General features: G+C 38.8%; 1 protein-coding gene across 28 annotated transcripts in view; it reads left to right on the top strand.

Moving 5' to 3' along the window:
- TEX9 (testis expressed 9) overlaps nt 1-23,965 on the top strand; it is a 145,549-nt gene that overhangs the window by 29,767 nt on the left and 91,817 nt on the right. For 13 of the 28 annotated variants that reach the window (XR_013520629.1, XR_013520631.1, XR_013520630.1 and 10 more), the window contains one exon: nt 14,649-14,712. The exons of the other annotated variants lie outside the window; for them this stretch is intronic. Coding sequence is in view for 3 of the 13 variants with exons in the window: in XM_078333227.1 (XP_078189353.1) it covers nt 14,649-14,712 (64 nt within the window). In the remaining 10 variants the exon portion in view is untranslated. The remainder of the gene's footprint in view (nt 1-14,648; nt 14,713-23,965) is intronic. 28 annotated transcript variants of the gene reach the window in all.

The following is a 23,965-nucleotide window of genomic DNA, read 5'->3' on the forward strand; positions in this document are numbered from 1 at the left end:
TAAAATGGTTTTCTTTATTTCTGTGAAAGATGCTGTTGGAATTTAGATAAGGATTGCATTAAATCTGCCAGTTATTTGAGTAATGTTGTCATCTTCACATTATTAAGCTGTAGGATATTGACCCCTTTTCAGATATATGAACAAAATCAGATATATGATTCTGACTAATGAATCAGGTTTTTCCAATTATTTAGGCCTTCTTTAATATCTTTCAACAATGGTTTATAGTTTTCAGTATACAAGTCTTGTGACTCCTTTGTTAAATTTATTACTAAGTATTTTATTTTTATGTTACTGTAAACACAATTGTTCTCTTAATCTCCTTTCAATTGATTGTATATAGGAATCCAAATAAACCAGTTGTGCAATGATTTAATATCTTGAAATTTTATGAGTTCATTTATTGGTTTTGACAGCTTTGTGTGTGTGTGTATTCTTTATAGTTTTTGACGTATAAGATTGACTTCTTTTCCAATCTGGATATTTTTATTTCTCTTTCCTGCATATTTTCTCTGACTACAACTTTAAATATTATGTTAAATAGAATAGTGAAAGTGGGCATCCTTGTCTTGTTCTTGACCTTAGGGGAAAAGCTTTCAGTCTTTCACCACTGAGTATGAAAGTTGTGAGTTTTTCATACGGACACAGCATGTTGAGAAAATTTCCTTATATTCCGAGTATATTTGTTGCATTGAACTTAGCACAGAAAGTCAACACCAGAACAAAAGTATACCAAATTGCAGGGTTTATTGCCGGCGACCACGGAGGACTCACATCTCTCCAACCCGTGGCTGAGAAAGAAGAGTGACAAGACCTTTTTATACCCACAAAACCACCTTGGGAGTGGGGGCGAGGAATGGAGATGGGAATGAAAGCTGTCAATCACCTCCTAGGCTGAGAGGAGGGTGAGGGGGCTCCAGATATTCCAAGGCCAGGGGACTTTTGTCATTCCGATTGCCACTTAAGTGGTTTACAGAGGTCAAGGTAAACATTAGTTTATACATTATTTGGACAGGTGTGGGGTCCATATAATTTTTCTTGGCACCAGGATGGAATTATTTGGGGGTGCTTACTTTCGTAAGCAAAGGCCAGCAATTCTGGCAGTTACAGATAAGAGAAAGTATGCAGCTTGTCCTCTCTTTGCATTTTGCAAGGTAATCTTAGTAGTTTACAGAAGCCATGGCTAGTAGTCATTGTGAGGAGAATGGAAACAGTTTTCCCATTTTAAAATGGCATTGTACTCGTTGTAATTCTAGGCCAGCTATATCACATTCCCCCCTGTTCTTATAACATAAATTAAATCTTTAATAGGTGTCCTCTTTTTGACACAGAGGCCCATAGTTGGGTTTTAGAACTATTAATTTTACCAAATCTATTTTTTTCCTGGATAAATTTGCAGAGCATGTTTAAAAGGCATGGTGTAAATGTTAATCTAAGGATCACTAACATCAAGGGTCTTGCTAACCCAGTGAGCAGGGATGTCAGCTAAGGGGACCAAGAGAACAGTTTTTGGTACTAATTTCCTGAGGCCTCTCTGAGGTGTTTCCTTATTTCTAAGTTTTTTTCTAACCATAGCAAGACTGTCTCAGATAATTCCAGAATTATTTGCATAGAAGCAACATTGCTCACCGAGAGCCACACACAGCCCTCCTTCCTTCAAGAACAACAAGTCTAACCCCCTTCTATTTTGCAATACCATTTCAGCCAAGGAGTCTACTTGTTCAGCTAATCTGGTAATGGAATTTTCCATATGGGCAATATCAGCATCTATTTGATGTGAGAGAGTTTGGAAATTTTGGTCCCCAGTGACTAAGGCAGATATTCCTATAGTGGTGGACCCTGGTATTCTAAGTCCCACTAATAGGGGTACAATTATGGGGACCTGTTTCTAATGTCTGTATTGAGTGCTATAAGAATTTCACCTTTTATCTGGTGTGGACCTTGGGCATAGATATAGCCTCATTGTCTGAAGCCGTTTTTCGGCCACTACGTTCCCACATCCATCTCCTTCACCCTCACCGCATTTTCCCTGCCCCATCTTTTTGTCTTCATTTGTCCTAGAGTATTTGTATCTAGGCTCTCATTTAAGAGAGTGCAGAGGTCTAGGGAGAAGGTTATGGGATCTCTGGGAATGTACTGTATGGTTGACAAGGGTGGTTCCAGCCCCAAGTACAGTACTAATAAATTGTCCCATTGAGCCTTCCGTGATGACCTATTGACAATAAGTGGGCATTAAGGGGGGTGGTTACAGGAATCAAAGAGATTAGGATGACAACTGTGAACGGCGCGAAAGTCTTAGCTTTAGGGGGTCCGTTGAGGATGAAACCACTTCCCATCTTGCATCCGGGGGTGCAGTCTTGACGTGTGAATAGTGAATCCAGGCAGTCAGTCTGTCCACCTTGACTGCCATGGCAGTGACCAGAATCACGGTGTAGGGTCCCTTAAGGAGTGTATGATTATGGACTTCAGCATGTATGGTGTCTGCAAGTTTGGGGAGTAAGGGAGGGGGCCTCCCAAACATAATTTCAAAAGGAGTAAAGCCTTTCTTATAGGGAGTACATCGGGTACGGAGGAGAACAAAAGGAAGCAGGTTGACTCAGTTTTCACCGGTCTCTAGGATAAATTTTGTTAAAGTTTCCTTTATGGTCCGGTTCATCTTTTCAACCTGCCCTGAACTCTGGGGGCGATAGGCACAGTGTAGCTTCCAGGATATGCCCAGGGCCTTGGCTAGGCCCTGTGAAACCTGAGCCGTAAAAGCAGGGCCATTATCTGATCCCAGTGTCAGGGCAAGCCGAACCGAGGAACCAGGTCCTGTAACAGTCTGTTTGTTACTACCAGTGCGGTTTCTGACCTAGTAGGAAGAGCCTCGACCCATCCAGAAAAAGCGTTTGTAAACATAAGGAGGCATTTACAGACTCAAGCTGGGGGCTTTATTTCAGTAAAATTTACCTTCCACTCTTCTCCTGGGCTAGTATCCCTAAGCCTTATTCTGTTTGACTAGTTTTACTGTCTCCTAAATTTACCCTGTCGCTTACATTACAATGAATAGTAGTTTCCCTAACAATTTTATGTAAATGTGGAGTGTAGTATCTGGCCTTTAACAACTCAGTGAGTTTTGTTTCCCTTAAGTAAATGGCTTGGTGTGTTCTTAACTAGAGTCTTCTCTAGAGCCTCGGGGAGCACAATCCTTATGTCCAGTAGAATCCACCACCCTGTGAAATCTTGTCGTCCCCCCTGTTCTTAAGCACAGTTTTCTTCCTCAGGCGAGTATGTTGGGGTAGGAGGCAGGTTTGGGGCCGGCAGAGTCACAAGAAGAGTCAGAGGTTTTATTGGCCCCAAGGCTGCCTATCTGGCTTGCAGGTCAGCTGCCCTATATCCCCTTGCCTCTGGTGAATCTCCCTTCTGGTGTCCTTTGCAGTGTATTAATGCCACTGCCTTGGGCTTCCATAGAGCTTCTAGCAGGGCTAGGATTTCTTCTTTGTTTTTGATGATTTTTCCCTCTGAGGTAAGCAGCCCTCTTTCTTTATAAATGGGCCCATGTACTTGGGCTGTAGCAAAGGCATATCAACTATTTATGTAGATATTGACAGTTTTCCCCTCTGCCCAGTCTAAGGCTTTTATTAGAGCTATGAGTTCGGCCTTCTGGGCTGAGGTCCCATGTGGGAGAGCCTGAGCTCAGATAACCTGCTCTAGGGTGACCACAGCTGCCCCGGCATACCTGACTCTGCTGACCATGAAGCCGCTTCCATCCGTATACAATACCTCTTCCGGGTTCTGCAGGGGGACGTCAGTGAGATTCGGTCGCGCAGCATGGAGGACATCTATTGTTTATTGGCAGTCACTAATTGGCTCCTCTGGCCCGCTGTCAGGTTGCAATGTGGCGGCGTTTGACATCCATTTTCTGGGGCTCCACGGAGTAGCGACTCTACCACGTGGGAGCCACTAAGTTTAACTCCTGCCTCAAAGTCAGCTTGTCTGCCTCTTTGATTAATAGGGCTTGTGGTCGCCACCACTCTCAGACAAGCTGGCCGCCCAGAGGCTACGGGATCAAGTCCTTTTGAAAGATAGGTGACTGGCTGGGATTAGGGTCCCAGAGTTTGGGTGGGCACCTTCTTAGCAACTCTGTTTTTCTTGCACAAACAACTGGAAAGGTCTAGAGCTGTCTGGCAGGGCTAAGGCTGGGGCTGCAGTCAGGGCAGTCTTGAACTTGTCAAAAGCCTGTTGCTCTACCTCTGTCCATGTTAAGGGCTGATTTCTTCTAGAGCAGGCATACAGGGGCTTGGCTATCTTAGAAAATCCCAAAATTCATAGCCTGCAGTAGCCTAGTGCCCCAAGGAATTCTTGAACCTGGCGTTTCATGGTGGGGGTGTGTATTTGCAGCACTGCTTGGATTCGGCTGGGAGCCAATGCCCGGTTGCCTTTCTCTAAAATAGAGTCCCAGTAAGTAACTCTCGGCTGGCAGAGTTGTGCCTTTTTAGCTGAGACCCGGTACTCTAAAGTCTGTAGGGTCCTTAGTAATGACTGGGTGGACTCTTTACAGTCCTCCTGGGTTTTTGTGGCTAAGAGTAAGTTATAACTCAGCTCGGAAATCAGCAAGGTCTTGGCTCAGTGTCTCATCAAACAAAGTGGGGGAATTCTTAAAACTGTGCAGCAGCTTCTCTGCTGGATTTTTGGTTCCCGGAAGTTAACTCAGGTTTCCTGGAGTGCTGTTATCACTGCTTTAGTAACTCCCTTATCTTGCTTGGCCTCTAAGGTGTTCCTATTGTTAAAAACTTTTTGGGCAATTTCTAACAACTGAGCTAAATTGATTCCCTGAAACCCCTCTAATTTTGCAACTTTCTTTTGATGTCTGGGGGAGACTGGGAAACAAAAGCCAGATTTATGGCTCGCTGCTTTTTACAGTCCCTACCATGGAGCCGCTCTCTTAACCCCCTCTAACAATTGCCGGTGAAAAGTGTTCAGAGCCTGGTGACCCCTCAAGGTGTTGGGCCCCCATGTGGGGTCGGGTAGATGAAAAATACTATTTTAATTTGGTCCTGGCATTTTCTGATCTTCCCCCCGTCCTACGTATTTCTTTATGGGCTTCTCATCTAATTCTACTCCTCTCCTCTGTGGTGAACAAACTCAGTAATAATTGTTGGCAGTTATTCTAAATGGGGCGATAAGTTTGCAGTACATATTTTAAGAGCCCTGTCAAAGCCTGGGGCTTCTCAGAGAACGGGGGATGTTGAGCTTTCGGACAGAACTTACTCTATTGTAAAACTTTGCTACCGCTTCAAGATCCTCCAGCCTCCCAGCATGACCCCTTCCCGGGGAACTTTCTATCTCAGTAGTTTTCTAACCCTCCCCCTCTTGCCATTTTAGCAGTTCCCCAGCCCTCCCAGGAACTATTAAACTCAGCACTTCCCCAGCCCCTCCCCTCTTGCACAGCCCCTCATACTGGAGGTATGTGCCAGCTTGCAGGCCAAAAAATTCCTTTTGCCATGCCACAGGTGCTGCGTGTCAATTTTGGGTGCAGCCCAGCAGATTTTTCCTTGCTTTTAATAAAGCTCATGCCAGCACTTAGTGTTTTGGCCTTCTCTTAATTTCTATCACCTTCCAGTTATATAAGTCACCTGACAAGAAGTGAACAAAGAATGGGCGACCCCAATTGTTTTCTTCTGATTGGGGAGCCTCTCAAAGAAGGAGGACTGCCGGTGAATGTAGGGTCCTGCTTTGAGTGTGGAGAGGAGACAAGGGCTGGTCATTAGTACTATCCAGGAAGGGGTGTTGGGACCCCACCCCCGAGGGCTGAGAATATGGTGGAGGCAACTCTTGGTCCTCAGCAGGACCTGGAAGAACAGCCAGTGCTGAGGGCCCCCCCCCTTTTTTTTTTTTTTTTGGCCTGCTAGCATAACCTGAAGTCCAGCACACTTTATACATTTTTAAGCCAAGGAGAGGGGTGCTGGTTCAGCCTCAGCCATTGATCAATGTATGGAAATTGATCGGGGTGGCCTGGGGACCCTGACACTATGTTCCAGACAGCCTGGGTTATCTTGGGGTTGTATGTCCCTGTATCTGGCCAGCCTACCCCAAAGACTGGCCACTCTAACTCACAAAGGGTGCGAAGCCTCTGTGGGGTTAGCTTAACACCATACTGGCCAGAGAACCCTAATTTAAAGTTTTCCGTCCTGCATCGGAGGCGGGTGTATGGTCAGGACTGTGACGAGCCCATTTGGCCATTTTCTTTCAGTTGTAAATTTTTCACTGAGAGATTTTACTAGTTTAAGACTGGCCTTATTGAGGACTTGAACTAACAATCTTGCAGCTTGGGGCTCCCCCGCCCCACCTTAACTGTTGTGCTAATAAGTAATTTGCACTAGAAAGAGTTAGAAAGCTGTTCTTAAAGCCAGTTTTTAGGTGCAAATGCTACACTCTGAGACAATGTGGCCTGCCGGAAAGCCGGGTGGGGCGGGCAGCCTGCAGAGAAGGGAAAAAAACCACTTTTGGTGTCAGTTTAAACTGAGCTCCAAGCTGCTGGGCCGGCTGCGAGTTCTTTGCCCCTGCAGCTTTTTGTCACTTTTACACAGGGACCCTGAAAAGCATTAAATTCTTGTCTCCCCACCTTTTTTCTCTTTCTTCTCCACTCTCTTCTGTTTTCTCTCTCTTTCCTTATTTCCTCTCTCTTGCTTTCTTTTCTTTGTCTCTGTCTCCTCTCTCTTCTTTTCTTTTCCTTTCTCTCAGGACTCTTGCTTACTACCCATGTCTTTCCTTTTCTGTGGCATAGCCAACTTTGGAAAGCCTCTAATTCAAATTTTGCCCTCTCTAAAGCAGGTTTTAGTAAGGCCTCCCTGTGATACACTACCGGGCACTGCTTATTATAACATTGGACACTTTTCTGGCAGAATAGGCAGTTACCAGTTTTCCATCCCAACCAGACAAAGAGCTCTTGTAGACCCTGATCTAGGACTTTGTCTTCTACAATCCCAAAGAAACTACTTCTAAGGTGCTGGGGGCACAACTGCCTTCCCGACATGGACTCAGACCCAGCACAGGCAAAAATACTCTTCCATGTGGAGGTGGCTGGGAGAATTTACAGGCCACAATGATCATAACAAGGAAAAAATAAAAACAACTAAAGTTAAGACTATCTGCCACATGGCAGAGAAAGAAAGAATGGGGCCTCAGTGATAGAAAAAAAAGATGAGAAAGAAGGAGAATAATCTCTGCAGGGGTATAATCAATGAAAGTTCCCTGCATCCAGTGTATGACTGCTAGCAGAAGTCTAATAATACTGGCAAACTTACAGATGAGACAGGACCACATACAAGAGTGACAAACAAAGGGTGGGAGCCTCCCAGAGGAGACCACTCAGTTGCCACGCCCCTGGAGGGGTATTTCAGGAACATCTTGACTGAAGGTGCACCCGTATAATCCCCGGGCCTGGTCACCTCAGGATGGAAGTCCGAGTAGGACAGCTTTGAGGTGAGTCACCGTTATGCCTTATGACGCTCCTGTGGAACCGCGGGTGGAGGCCCACTCAAGCCCTGTGGCTTTCAGCTGTGGGACTACATAGATACTCACATACTCTCTCACTCACACAGAGGCTACGGAAAACAATCGAATGCTGACACCCACTATGCCAGCTACCAGAAGGCTGCCACCCACTATGCCAGCCACTCGACGCTGATATACCCACTATACCAGCTACCCGATGCGGGTACCCACTGTACCAGCTACCAGAAGGCTGGCACCCACTATGCCAGCTACCAAAAGCTGATATCTACTATACCAGCTACTCGACGCAGGTACCCACTGTACCAGCTACCAGAAGGCTGCCACCCACTATGACAGCCACCAGAAGCCTCAAGCGACGTCGCGGTGAGGTTTGCCAGGTCAGAGTCGCAGTGACTCGTCAGTCCCCCGACACAGGCCCTTTCCCTTGAACCGGTTCCCAGATTCCAAACCAACCTACCTCCGGAGGCTTTTAGGACCCTGAAGAATTTTGGGCGAATGTCGGCCGGGTGGGCGCTCCTCCAAATTGGCACTCCGGGGCCCTGAGACAGCTCAGGGGGCGCCTCCCCTAGAGGCTTCCGAGGTGGGAGTGGCCACCCGGGCTAGACTCTGAAATGGCTTTTGTCTGGTGATGAAAAATAAGATCTCGGTGGAACCTCCAAAATGTTGCATTGAACTTAGCACAGAAAGTCAACACCAGAACAAAAGTATACCAAATTGCAGGGTTTATTGCCGGCGACCACGGAGGACTCACGTCTCTCCAACCCATGGCTGAGAAAGAAGAGTGACAAGACCTTTTTATACCCACAAAACCACCTTGGGAGTGGGGGCGAGGAACGGAGATGGGAATGAAAGCTGTCAATCACCTCCTAGGCTGAGAGGAGGGTGAGGGGGCTCCAGATATTCCAAGGCCAGGGGACTCTTGTCATTCCGATTGCCACTTAAGTGGTTTACAGAGGTCAAGGTAAACATTAGTTTATACATTATTTGGACAGGTGTGGGGTCCATATAATTTTTCTTGGCGCCAGGATGGAATTATCTGGGGTGCTTACTTTGGTAAACAAAGGCCAGCAATTCTGGCAGTTACAGATAAGAGAAAGTATGCAGCTTGTCCTCTCTTTGCATTTTGCAAGGTAATCTTAGTAGTTTACAGAAGCCATTGCTAGTAGTCATTGTGAGGAGAATGGAAACAGCTTTCCCATTTTAAAATGGCATTGTACTGGTTCTAATTCTAGGCCAGCTATATCACATATTGATTATTTTTATCATGAAAGATTGTTAGAGTTTGTATCAATTGAGATGATCATGTAGGTTTTTCTTTTATTCTATTATGTAGTTTATTAAACTGACTGATTCATATGTTGAACCCTTCTTTTTTTATTGGGAAAAATCCCAATTCATCATAGTGTACAAGGCTTTCAATATTCTGAATTCAGTTTACTGATACTATTTTGAGGACTTTTGCATCTATGTTGATAAGGAATAGTAGTCTATAGTTTTCCTTTTCTTGTTGGGTCTTTGTCTGCATTAGGATAGTGCTATATTCACAGAAGGAGGTAGGATGTGTTTCCTCCTCTCTCTTTTTGAAAAAGTTTGAGGACTGATGTTAATTCTTCTTTAATTGTTTGGCACCATTCACCAATGAAATCTTCTGATCTTGGGTTTTTCTTCATTAGAAGGTTTTTGGTCACTGATTAAACCTCTTTGTTTCTTTTAGTTCTATTCTTACTTCCTATTTCTTCTAGAGTAGGCTTTGGTAGTTTATGGTTTGTTTCTACCTTAATTTATTTCTTGTTGCTATTGTGATTTTTTTTTTCTGATCTAATGTTGTTTAAGACCATGATTTTTTAAAAAAAAATCTACATATTTGTGAATTTTTCAAAAGTTTTTCTTCTGTTATTGATGGTAGTTACATTGCACAGTAGTCAGAAAGAAAACTATGATTTCAATCTTTTTAAATTTATTAAGATGTTTTGTGGACTTAACATAGGATCTAACTCAAAGAATGTTTCGTATACATTTGAGAAAATTGTATACTCTGCTACTGTTGAGTGAAGAAGTGCTTTCTGAGTATTAGACACAATTGGTCTATTGTGTTAAGTATTAGATTCAATTGGTCTATTAATCTTCTGTCTGGTTATTCTATTCACTATTGAAAATGGAGTAATGAAGTCTCCAGATATTATTGTAAAACTATGCCTTCAATTTCGTTAATTTTTGTTTTGCATGTTTTGGGAGTGTTGTCATTAGATGGGTATATAATTTGTATGTTTTCTTGATGTAGGGCAACTTTTATCAATATATAATGTCTTTGGCCAGGTGTGGTGGCTCATGCTCATGATCCCAGCACTTTGGGACTCTGATTTGGGTGTATCACAAGGTTAGGAGTTCAAAACCTGACCAATATGGTGAAACCCTACTAAAAATACAAAAATTAGCTGAGCATGGTGGCATGTACCTGTAGTCCTAGCTACTTGGGAGGCTAGGCAGAAAAATTTCTTGAACCCGGAAGGCAGAGTTTCCAGTGAGCCAAGACGGAACCACTGCACTCCAGCCTGGGTGTCAGAGCAAGACTCCATCACATATATGTGTGTGCGCGCGCGTGTGTGTGTGTGTCTGTCTGTCTTTATTTCACTCTTGTAAAATTTTTGACTTGAAATCTATTTTGTATGATAGCAATATAGCCACCCAGCTCTGTTTTTGGATGCCATTTGCATGAAACATATTTGTTCATCGTTTTTATTCTAACTTTTTGTGTTTTTGTATTTAAAATGACTCTCTTGTAAACAGTATGTAGATGGATCTTTTTTGTTAATTCTGCCAATTTCTGTCTTAGGAGTAGTAGGGTTTGATCCAGTTACATTGAAAATAATGACTGATAAGAAAAGACTTACTTCTGTCATTTAATTTTGTTTTCCATAGTCTTTTGTTGTTGTTGCTCTTCAATTTCTCCATTTCTGCCACCATTTTTTGTTATTTTGTTGATTTTTTTAATAGTGTGCCATTTTTTTCTTTCTGTATTTTTTAAAGTTATTTTCTTGGTGGTTTTCTGGGAAATTATACTTAATGTCTTAAACTTGTAACTATCTAGCTTTAACAGTAACCCAATTTATAACCAACTTAGTTTCAATAGTATAGAAACATTCTGCTTCTATCCATCTTTTTTCCTCCCCTTTATATTGTTATTGTCACATATTATGTCGTTATATATTGAGAACTCATTACCGTAGATTCATAACAATTGTTTTATGCACTTGCCCTTTAAATCATATAGGGAAAAAAGTACAAGCCAAAAGTACAATAACAGTGGCTCTGACATAAAGTTACTTTTGCCAGTCTTCTTTATTTCCTCTTGTATCTTGAGTTCATGCTGGTGTTCTTTCATTTCAGCCTGAAGAACTCCTGTTAGCATCTCTTATAGGAAAAATCTACTGGCCTCTTTTGCTCACCTGACAAAGAAGAATGGGCTGTTCACCACACCATTTTCTTTTCCTCCCAGCCACTCAGCTAGCCTCCTCTTGCCAGCCTCTTTTGCAGGTGTTAAATAAAACAGTAGAATGTTAAAGTGGTACATGCCTGGCCAATCAGACCTCCCACATAATTTTTAATCTCTGCTGCTTGGAGGCTGAGGAGGATCTTGGTAGCCACATGTTGAAGATACAAGAATCTCTTGTCAGTCTGAGTCACTGGATAGTTTCATGGGAACTGGAAATTTCCTAACTGTCCCTTCCCCATACATTTTTTAGTGGATGTTATATTTTTAACATTCGTTGACACTTAAATTTTTATTGTTACATTTTTGAGATCTGGGAGTTTTCATTATAGCAAGTAGCATTATCTTTATCTATTCACCCAGCCATTTCACTCATTTCTTCAGTTGCTCATGCTTTTTCTGATTTCCAGTTTCAAAGCTTCAAACACCATAGCCTTATGTGACTTCTCCAAACTTCCTAACCCTAATCCACGCTTTGGCCAAATTCAACTGATTTCCCAGTATAAAATTGTTCTTTTTCATTGGCTATCATTTAAGTCTACCTCTCTTTATCCAATTTTCTCACTCAAGAATTATTTATCTATTTGCATTTTACTCCAGTTTCTGTGAAGAGGTTATACAGGGAAGTATAAAAGACAGGGTTTCAAGCTAGAAGGTGCTGAGCCCACCACAGTGTTCTAACTAAACTTTGTCTTCTGGATCATCCAGGCGACTGTATGCATCTTTCCAAATAATGTTTCCTTATAGACTTTATTTTGTATATCCCTATCACTCATCTGATAAAACCCAAGTCTCTTGGCTTAGAGCCAAGCCCTTTCCCTTATTTATTAATCATACATTTTCTTTCAGTCTCCATCACAATACTTTGAAATTCTTCATGACACTCTCCTTCTAGTTCTGACTAGAAAGAGCAGGAGTCACTACACTTATATCAGAAAAAATAGATTTCAAGACAAAAACCATAAGAAGAGATAAAGAAGATCACTGTATAATGATAAAGGGGTCAATTCAGAAAGGGAAGATAAAAATTCTAAATCTATCTCCACCCAACACAGGAGCACCCAGATATATATGTATGTGAATATAAATATATATATGATATTATTAGAGCTAATAGCAGAGATAGGCCCCAGTACCATAATAGCTGGAGACTTCAATACCATATATATATATAAAACTGTGAGATAGCAGTCTAGTTCCTTTTTTTCCCAAATGGCTACTCAGTTCATCCAAGACTATTTACTAAAGAATTCACTATTTTCATCACAATCACGTATACCACTGTTGACCACACAAAACATTCCTATGAATGAGGCTACTTCAGTGCTCTCAGCTCTATGCCAGTGATCTGATGCTCAAATTGGTTTGGCTTCAACGTACACTTTAATATTTGACAGCACTCATACCCCCTTCATGAACAGAGTTTTATAACTTTTGTGAAATTTTTCATTTTTGTTCTTTTATATAAGCTTTAGAATCAGGTTGTGAAAAGCGTAATGAGATATTAATTTAGATTACTTTAAATTCACAAACTGTACATATGTGTGTGTATACATATATGTATATAATTTTCTCCCCAGAGATGACATTTCACTATTTTGCCCAGGCTAGTCTCCAACTCCTGACCTCAAGTAATCCTCCCACCTCAGCTTCCCAAAGTGCTGGGTTATAGGCATGAACCACTGTGACTGGCCTATTTCACTCAATTTAAAACATTTTCAATGTCAAATGCAAAGTTATTTGATGTCACTTGAAAGAGCTTCTTTAGACTTAAATACTTCTGTTTTCGTGTCACATCTAACTTGTGCTTATAATGAAAGGAAATTTATTTAAAATAAATTGGTTAAGATGCTCCTATTGTATCTTTATAATTGCAACATGGCTAAAAGTACTTGGAAGATGTTATAAGTTTTAAGGCATATCTTCACGTTAGAAATAATAAAAGGTAAAAAAAAAAGGTGTCTTTCTAACAATATAACATACTATTTTTATGGCTGATAACCATTGTATGACTACCACATTTTAAAATTCATCAAGTGTACATGTAGATTGTTTCCACCTTTTGACTATTGTTAGTAATGTTGCTATATAAATTTTTGTACAAATATTTGTGTGATCATAGATTTTTATTCTTTTGGGTACATACATAGAATTGGAATTTCTGGGTCATATGTAAGTGGCAACATAAGTTTCATTTTTCTTAAAAGTAAAATGATAAGTACCTTGGTACAAATTATATACATATGGATATATACACACATATGTATCTCATATAAGATATATACTATTTATACTTAAAGAGAAAAGAGAGGAAAACTAGAGACAAAAAGCACTAAGACTACCATTTTGTGAAATAAAATTTTGGTTCTTTGGTGTACATGTCAATAAATACATCCAAGTTTATGTCATAATATAGATAGTTTTAGACATTTCCTTTGATGCTTAACATGCTCATGGACATTGGATTCATTATTACGTCATACAAATGTATCATAACTTATTTAACCAATTTCCTGTTACTGGACATTGTGGTCATTAAAAAAAACTGGTACTATTAATACTTACTTTAGTATATAGAGTTGATATATACATTTTTGTCTGTGCAATAAATTCCCAAGAGTGGGATTGGTGGATCAAAATTTAACATATTGCTACAAATTGCCAATTGGAATCACATAACTTTAAGGTCTTGTAAAACTACTTTTATTAAACTTGAATGAGAAAACATATGAAAGGTCACTGTCTAAACCAGGGTAGTCCTCATTTAATTATTTGAGCAATTGTAATTGTGGGGAGAGAGTGATACTCTCATAGAAATAAAAAAAGAAAGAAAGAAACGATGTGAAGCACCAAACAGAAATGCTGAATGATGGAAAGCAAACAGATGTTCAATGCTGATAGTTTGACTCAAAGCATGGTAGAAACTAAATGGCAAGAGAGATTATGTAAAATTGGCTGTAGTAAGCTTTTTCTAATCTTGGTTTTGTAACAAAACATCTGTTCTATTTTTAATATAAGGCACCTTTAATTGAGTGCACGTGAACAGAAAAACATAGCAACTGTTCTTTAGCAAATGATGGTGGCCCTGTGGGGTTGTCCAGAGAAAAAATATGTCTGCCCTTTCGGTTTATGGAGAAAATAAAGCTAAACCTTACCCTAATGCACCCAGTTAATTGTAAAGGAAGTCAAACAAAAAGTAACAAAGCCTTTATTTATTTATTTTTGGCAAAGATGTGTGTGAAACAAGAGAAAATGCTTATATAAAAAATGATAATTTAAAAACCAGTAAGAATTGCTTCAAGTTCTTTCTAAGAAGCAAAATCTAAAATATGGAGGAGAACATAGATCTTATATCTATGTTCTAGATCTTAGACCTCTGTTATTATAGATCTATGTTCCCCTTAGATCTCAATACTATTGCAGTATTTCTTAAAGATCCGAAGAAGCTGGTTCAGCAGAAGGAATACAGCAAAAACATTAAAGTGCGTCAATGTTTTGTTTTGAAAGTGGGTAGCCTTCACAGCTTTTATTTGCATTGTCTATGTTTGTCTCACATGTGAATGTATATAGTCAGTGACATTTTTATTGCTTACTTTTTCTTAACTCCTATGTTATGAGAACTGAAATTTATTAGACATGGCTTTTCCACACTGTTTTTTAGAAATATAATTTCTGTGTTTGAAGAAGTCTGCTGTTGGAGAAGCCTTCCCAGAGGCAGAAAGGATGTAAGTTTGTTTTAAGGATGCATTTGCTTACCTAGCCTAAAAATCAAACAATACATGAAGTAAACCAAAGTTCTGTTCTCAGATTTGGAACACAACACTTCTGGGACTTTTTCTTGGCAGCCTCTATAAATACATATAAACTCACATTACAGTGTCACGTAGCAGGAAATTCTAGAAGTCAGTGGTCAGAATTAAGAGAAAGAGCCAAATGTAATGTCATGAGCCTGTAGTTTCAGCTACTCAGGGGGCTTGAGGTGGGAGAATGGCTTTAGCCCTGGAAGCTTGAGGCAAGTCTGAGAATATGAGGCAATCCTGGACAATACAGTGAGACCCTATCTCTTAAAAAAAATGAATGAAATGAAACAAGAAGAGGATCTGATGTAGCTGATTACTGAAAAAGTGCAGAATGCAAAGAGCCTGAAAGGGGAGATATTTTACAAGGCAAGTGACTCAAGGCATTTTCTGATTGGTCTTCTCCATGTTCCTTGCCCAGAAAGCTCCATGGGCTTTTCACCTGAAAGCCACCATGTCAGTGAATAGTTATGGGTGAAGGGTGTTCTGGGGATCTTGGGGAACATGGCTAAAATGGGCCTATGACCTTCCCCCAATTCATGTTACTTGCTTCTCCTAAATCCATTTTCTGTGGTTGGTACCACTTATATTACCTCTTCACTAAGTGTGTACATTCATAAAGGTCCTACCATAAAAATAAGAATCTGTTTTCTTTAGAAGATCACAGATTCTCAAGGAACAAAACAATGTAACAGTGATTAAAAGATTCATATTCAAAAGGCAGTTTGAATTTTTCAAACTTTATTCAGCTAAATGTAATATTCACTTATCTTGACTTTTAAGTAGCAAAGAGGGAGCTTTAACATAAATTTCAGTGTCTAATCTCTAAAGTAAAGTATTTGACCAGATTTTCAATAAAATTAATTTTAGCTGTAAATGTTGCTGACCTTATGTGATTTCCTAAAACAAGCACAGGCTTATTTAAGTATTGGACTCTGATAAAAAATGTGCAATGGCTTCCAATTGCCCTGGGTTTTAGACTGGCATTTAAATCTGTTTGACTGATTTGCCCCCAGTCTTCTATTCTAGCTAACTTCCTACCATTTCTCAGTACAAATGCTCCACTGACTCAGTCAGTCTCCTAGTTATATCACAAACATAACTTGTTTTCTTCTCTTTTCATCCTGTGTGCTTTCTCCTTCCTGTAATACTCATTTTCTTATCCAAACACTACACAGTATTTTTATTCTAGAGCCACGTTAATCTCTTCTTTGCTCTTTGAGAAAACTGGGACTATGGAGTGAGAGGATCTTTAGTAGCTGAGCCACTTTGGACTAAGTTATTTACAACTTTTGTAGGTTTTAATTTCTTTATTTGAAAAAAAGGCACTCATAAAAGTACCTGGCTCATAAAGACTTTGTGAGGTTGCCTCAAAAGCACTTTAATTTGTTGGCAAATAGTAAACATTCAGTGAATGATGATGTTGAGAAAGATGATGAATATTGGCTTATATAATTGGATATTTGGTCTTTGTCAGGATAGACATGCCTTATATTTTAATTCATATCAGTGGGAGAGATCTGAGGGTCTCACTGTATTGTTAAATGTTTCTTTCTATACACCAGTATGTGTGTGTTTTTTTTTTAATTTCCAAATGTTCCCTTCCAGCTTTGTGAGAAAAATGAGCTAATCTCTATGAGAAAGAAAGTCTCAGTGTGTGAGAGAAAGCAGCCAATTTCAGAACTATAGCTTCTCTGGCTGTCTTTTTAGCTGTGCTTTATTTCTCAGAGTTTTTAGTCCATTCGACTTTCTCTTCACTCCTCCCTGGCTCACAGTAGTAAACTAAAGCATGCTTTATTAAAGTAAAATGTAATAATTATATTATGCTTCTTACCTGCAAGCACATGAGTTTTGATGCCTTTTAAGAGGAATATATTAGACTGGTGGCTGGTTGGTAATCATCCTACTCTCTCTCATTGGGTGATATTTAAGTAATCACACTCAAATCTGCAGTAACTACAGAGGAGCATTTCAAGTGAATTATTGAGTATTTACTTCATACTGCAGTTTAGTGATTAGGCATACAGATAAATAAGGGAACATTTTCATGACATCGATGCTATTGAATGCAGTGAACATCGAGAATGCAACTTGATTTCTAAAAGTTCGTACAGTTACCAGTGAACAAAAAGAATACATCCGAATGGGGAAAATTTCAATTCTTTTCCAGGTTCGAGTTGTCTTGCAGCTTATTTTTAGAGATGCCTAGGACACTGAAATAATCAATGATTCATAGGCAAATTCTTTTTTGACTTCGTAATTGTGTCCACAAAAACGATTTATAGAGTTAAAAAAAATTAACCCGAACTACTGGAATATTTTCCTTGAAGATCTCTCAGTAGAATGGGGCAGACCTTTTTATTTTTAGTAATCACTTGTGTGGGTTCTATTAATATTCACTATGTTAAAAATTAATACTGAGCAATGTTTAAATTCTGTATACAGTTATCTTAATATAATTTATATTTTAACAGTTTCTATGAAAAATTATTTTATCTTTCAGTAATAATGATAAGTAATATTTTTATTGTATAAATGTAAGGTGTACAACTCCTTATGTTTTCATGTACATCTGCATGGTGAAGTGCTTATAACATTCAAATACATTAATACATTACTATATTATCTTCCATAGTTGCCTTTCCTTTTTGCATTGGGGGGTGTTTGTGTGTGTATGTGTTTGTGTAAGAGTGTCTAAAATTTATTGTTTTAACAAATTTTTAGTATATACAATGCAATATCATCTACTCTGGCACTTATGCTGCATGCTAATTCTCTACAGTATTCATCCTGTGTAAATAAAAGATTCATACCCTTTGGCCTACATCTCTCATTTCTTCTGTATGTTTCCCAACTACCATTCTACTCTGCTGCTTTGTGTTTATTATTATGTTTTTAAGATTCTGCATATAAGTGAGTTCATGTAGTATTTGTCTTCCTATATCTGTCTTATTTTACTGAACATAATGTCATCTAGGGTCATCCATGTTGCTGAAAATGGCAGAATCTCCTTTTGTAAGGCCAGATAGTATTCTGTTGTATATATACAGCGTAGTTTCTTTATCCATTCCTCTATCAGTAGACACTTAGGTTGTTTCCCTACCTTGACTATTGAGAATAATTCTACAGAAAGCATGGACACACAGATACCCTTATAAGGTGGTGATTTCATTTCCTTTGGGGATATATCCAGAAGAGGGATCACTAGGTCATATGATAGTTCTACATTGAATTTCTTTTAGAAAGCTCTGTGAAGTTTTCCAAAGTGGCTACATAAATCTGCATTCCTATCAACGGGTTACAAGTGTTTCCTTTTCTCTACACCCTCGCCACTACTTATCTCTTGACTTTTTCATAACAAGCATCCCAACAGATGTTAGGGGATAAATCATTGTGGTTTTGATTTGTATTTCCCTGATGACTAGTGAAGTTGAGCACCTTTTCAGGTATTTGTTGGCCATTTTATGTCTTCTCTGGAGATAAGTCTGTTCAGGTCCTTTGCCCATTTTTTCATCAGTTTTTTTTTTTTTTTTTGCTATTGGGTTGTTTGAATTCCTTACGTATTTTAGGTATTAAACTTTTAAGAGAGACTATGTTTGGTAAATCTATTCTCTCAGTATTTAAGTTGTCTCTTCAGCCTCTTTACCATTGTTTCATGATAAAAACAGTGTTGAGACAGGGACAAATCCAACTTGGTCATTATGTGTAATTTCTTTGATATGTTCTTGGGTTCATTTTGCTGGTGTTCTAGTGATGACTTTTCCATCTATGTTCATCTTAATGGCCTGTAGTTTTCTTATGTGCCTGGCTTTCACATAGGAATGATGCTGGCCCCAAAAATGAGTTTGACAGTATTCCCTCTAGTTCTAAGCTTTACAAAAGTTTAAGAAGAATTTGAGTTTTGTTCCATGAATATCTAGTTCATTGTGCATTTTTAGCATGAAAGGATGTTAAATTTCATCAAAGGCTTTTTCTGCACGTATTGAGATAATCGTGGTTTTTCTTTTTGGTTTTGTTTATATAATATGTTTGTTGATTTGCATATGTTGAACCAGCCTTGCATACCAGGGATGAAACCAACTTGATCGTGGTGGATAAGTTTTTGATGTGCTGCTGGACTCAGTTTGCCAATATTTAATTGAGGATTTTCACACTAATGTTCATCAGGGATATTGTCCTGAGGTTTTATATTTTTTGTTGTGTGTCTGCCACGTTTTGGTATCAGGATGATGTTGGCCTCATAGAATGAGTTAGAAAGAAGTCTCTCCTTTTTAGTTATTCAGAATAGTTTCAGAATGAATGATACAGGCTTCTCTTTGTACCTCTGGTAGAATTGGTCTGTGAATCTGTCTGGTCCTGGGATTTTTTTTTTTTTTTTTTTTTTTTTTTGGTTGGTAGGCTATTACTGCCTCAATTTCAGAACTTGTTATTAGTCTATTTAGCGATTTGACTTTTTTCTGGTTTATTCTTGGGAGGGTGTATGTGTCCAGGAATTTATCCATTTCTTCTAGACTTTCTAGTTTATTGGCATAGAGGTAATATAGTATTCTCTGAGTTTGTATTTCTGTGGGGTCAGTGGTGATATCTCTTTTAATAACTTTTTACTGTGTCTGTTTGAGTCTTCTTCTCTCTTTTCTTCTTTATTAGTGTAGCTAGGGTTTATCTATTTTAATTTTTTCCAAAAAACTAGCTCCTGGATTCATTGATTTTTTTTGGAGCGTTTTTATGTCTCTATCTCCTTCAATTCTTGTCTTATCTTAGTTATTTCTTGTCACCTGCTAGCTTTTGGATTAGTTTGCTCTTGCCTCTCTAGTTCTTGTAGTTGTGATGTTAGGTTGTCAATTTGAGATCTTTCTATCTTTCTTATGTGGGCATTTAGTGCTCTAAATTTCCCTCTTAACACTACTTTAGCTGTATCCCAGAGATTCTGGTATCTTGTCTTTTTGTTCTTGTTGGTTTCAAAGAACATCTTTATTTCTGCCTTAATTTTATCATTTACCCAGGAGTCATTCTGGAACAAGTTGTTCAATTTCCATGAAAGTGTGTGGTTTTGAGTGAGTTTTTAAATCCTAAGTTCTAATTTGATGGCGCTGTGGTCTGAGAGACTGTTTGTTATGATTTCAGTTCTTTTGCATTTCCTGAGGAGTGGTTTAATTCAATTATGTGGTTGATCTTAGAATAAGTGTCATGTGGCACTGAAAAGAATGTATATTCTGTTGATTTTGGGTAGAGAGTTCTGTAGACGTCTACTAGGTCCACGTGATGCAGAGCTGAGTTTAGTCCTGAATATGCTTGTTAAGTTTCTGTCTCATTGATCTGTCCAATCTTGACAGTGGGGAGTTGAAATCTCCCACTGTTATTATACAGGAGCCTAAGTGTCTGTGTACGTCTTAGGCTCAAGAATTCTGGGTAACAACCACAAAACTCCATCTCAAAAAAAAAAAAAAACTAGGTGCTTCCATTTTGGGTGCATATATATTCAGAATACTTAGCTATTTCTGTTGAATTGTTTCCTTTAGCATTATGTAATGCCCTTCTTTGTCTTTTTGATCTGTGTATAAAGTCTGTTTTGTCAGAGACTAGAAATTGCAACCCCTAATTTTTTTTTTTTTTTTTTTTGGCGTTCTAACTGCTTTGTAAATTTTTCTCCATCCCTTGGTTTAGAGCCTTTGTGTGTCTTTGCATGGAACATATCTTGAAATAATAAGTGCTATTTATGACAAACCCACAGCCAAAATCATATTGAATGGGCAAAAGCTATAAGTATTTTCTTTGAAAACTGTTACAAGACAAGGATGCCCTCTCTTGCCACTCCTATTCAACATAGTATTGGAAGTTCTGGCCAGGGCAATCAGGGAGAGAAAGAAATACAAGGTATTTAAATAGGAAGAGAGGAAGTCAGGTTGTCTCTGTTTGCAGATGACATGATTTTATATTTAGAAAACCCCATTGTCTCAGCCCCAAAACTTCTTGATCTGATAAACAAATTCAGCAAAGTCTCAGGATACAAAATCAATGTACAAAAATTACAAGCCTTCCTTTATACCAATGACAGGCAAGCAGAAAGCCAAATCTTGAATTAATGCCCATTTATAATTGCTACAAAGAGAATACCTAGGAATAGAGCTCACTGGGAATTTGAAGGACCTCTTCAAGGACAACTACAAATGGCTGCTCAAGGAAATAAGAGAGGACACCAACAAAGACACATTCCATCCTTGTAGATAGGAGAAATCAATATCATGGAAATGCCATACTGCCCAAAGTAATTTTTAGATTCAATGCTATTCCCATCAAACTACCATAGACATTTTTCACAGAATTAGAAAAAAAAACTATTTTAAATTTAATATAGAATTAAAGAAAATCCTGTATAATCAAGATAATCTTAAGCAAAAAGAGCTAAGCTGGAGGCATCATGCTACCTGACTTCACACTGTACTGCAAGGCTACAGTAACCAAAACAGCACGGTACTCTTGCCAGAATAAGCCCACTGACTAAAGAAGAGAGGCCTCAGAAATAACACCACACATCTACAACCAACAGATCTTTGACAACCCTGACAAAAACAAGCAATGGGGAAAGGATCTCCTAATCAGTAAATGGTTGCTACTTCAACTTTGTTTGTTAATGGTTTGTTGAACCTTTTTGTTTCTTCTTGATTCGTTCTTACTAGGTTGTGTGTTACTAGAAACTTATGTATTGGCATACGACTGTTTATAACAGTCCCTCATGATCCTTTTCATTTCTGAGGCATCTGTTGTAAGGTCTCCTCTCTAATATGTGATTTCTTTTTATTTTTTCTGAGACAGAGTCTCGCTTTGTTGCCCAAGTTGGAGTGCAGTGGTGCCATCTCGGCTCACTGCCACCTCCACCTCCCAGGTTCAGGCAATTCTCCCGCGTCACCATCCTGAGTAGCTGGGACTACAGGAATGCGCCACTACACCTGGCTAATATTTTTTATTTTTAGTAGTGCTGGGATTTCGCCATGTTAGCCAGGATTGTCTTAATCCCCTGACCTCATTACCGCCCACCTCTGCCTCCCAAAGTGCTGGGATTACAAGATGTAAGCCACAGTGCCTGGCCTGTGATTTCACTTATTTGAATTTTCTGTCTGCCTTAGTTGGCGTAGCTAAGGATTTTTCACTTTTGTTTATTTTTGCAAAAAAAAAAAAAAAAAAAAAAAAAAATCACCTCTTTGTTTTATTGATATTTTCTTTGTCCTTTTTCTGTTCTCATTTGATATGTTTCTGCGCCGATCCTTATTGTTTCCTTCCTTCTGCCACGTTTGGGCTTAGTTTGTTCTTCTTTTTCTAGTTTCTTTTGGTGTGATGTTGAGGTGTTTATTTGTGATCTTTGTTCTTGTAGATATGCATGTTTATTGCTATAAACTTTGCTTTTACAGCTGCTTCTCCTGTGTCCCACAAGTTTTGAATGCTTTGTTTCCATTTTTATCTCTATATATTTAGAAATTTTTCTTATAATTTCTTTTTTTTTTTTTTTTTTGGCACATTGGCTGTTCAGATGCATGGCTTTGATTTCTTATATTTGAGAATATTCCAGGTCTTTTTTTCCTGTTATTAATTTCTACTTTTATACCATTATAGTCAGAAAAGATTTTGAGATATATTTGAGATATATATATATGTTGTTGCTGTTGTTGTTTGTTTGTTTTGAGATGGGCTTTCGCTCTTGTTACCCCGGCTGGAGTGCAATGGTGCGATCTCGGCTCACTGCAACCTCCGCCTCCTGGGTTCAGGCAATTCTCCTTCCTCAGCCTCCTGGGTAACTGGGATTACAGGCACGTGCCACCATTTTTTGTATTTTTAATAGAGACAAAAAAACGTTCCCAGCTAATTTTTTGTATTTTTAGTAGAGACAAGGTTTCACCATGTTGACCAGGATGGTCTCAATCTCTTGACCTCGTGATCCACCCGCCGTGGCCTCCCAAAGTGCTGGGATTACAGGCTTGAGCCACCACGCCCGGCCTTGATTTTGATACATTTTTAATTTTAAATTTGTTAATCTTGTTTCATCATATAACATAAGATCTATCCTGGAGAATGTTTTATGTGGGCTTGAGAATATGTATCCTGTGAATGTTCTACATATATCTCTTAGGTCTATTTATTGAAAGTATAGGTGAGCAAAATAGTATAGGTGAAAGCCAACATTTTCTCTTTTTTCTTTTCTTTTTTTTTTTTTTTTTTGAGATGGAGTTTTGCTTTTATTACCCAGGCTAGAGTGGTGCAATGGTGCAATCTCGGCTCACCACAACCTCCGTCTCCTGGGTTCAGGCAATTCTCCTGCCTCAGCCTCCTGAGTAGCTGGGAATACAGGCACGTGCCACCATGCCTAGCTAATTTTTTGTATTTTTAGTAGAGACGGGGTTTCACCATGTTGACCAGGATGGTCTCTATCTCTTGACCTCGTGATCCACCCGCCTCAGCCTCCCAAAGTGCTGGGATTACAGGCTTCAGCCACCGCGCCCGGCCCCAACATTTTCTTAGTAATTTTCTCCTGGATCATCTTTCTATTGCTGCAAGTGTGATATTGAAATCTCCTTCAATTATTGTATTGCTGTCTATCTCTCCCTTCATATCTGTTAATATTTGCTTTATACGTTTAGGTGCTCTGATGTTGGGTGGTGCATATATATTTATAATTGTTATATTTTCCATTTTTACAGTTTTGAATATAAAGGCTATTTTATCTGATAAATAGCTACTTCTGCTCTATTTTGATTTCCATTTATATGAAATATCTATTTTCATCATTTCATTTTCGGTCTACATGTTTCTTTACAATTGAAATGAGTCTCTTTTAGACAGCATGTAGTTGGGTCTGTTTTAAATTTATATAGCTGCTGTGTATATTTTGTTAATTTTAGACCATTTACATTTAAAGTAATTATTGACTGGTAAAGATTTACTATAGATATTTTACTTACTGTTGTCTGGATATTTTGTAGATTATTCCTGTCTTTCCTTCTTGCAGTCTTTCTTTGTAATTATGTAACTTTCTGTAGTAGTGTGCTTTTATTATTTTTTCCTCTATTTTGTATCTACTATAGATGTTTGCCTTGGGGTTACCATGAGGTTTATGTGAAACATCTCATAGTTATATCCAACTTAACTTGACTCACATAGAAGAGGTGGCAATTTCTAAATGAAGCTTACA

Source organism: Callithrix jacchus, chromosome 8 (assembly GCF_049354715.1).
Source record: "Callithrix jacchus isolate 240 chromosome 8, calJac240_pri, whole genome shotgun sequence".
Classification (NCBI taxonomy): Eukaryota; Metazoa; Chordata; class Mammalia; order Primates; family Cebidae; genus Callithrix; species Callithrix jacchus.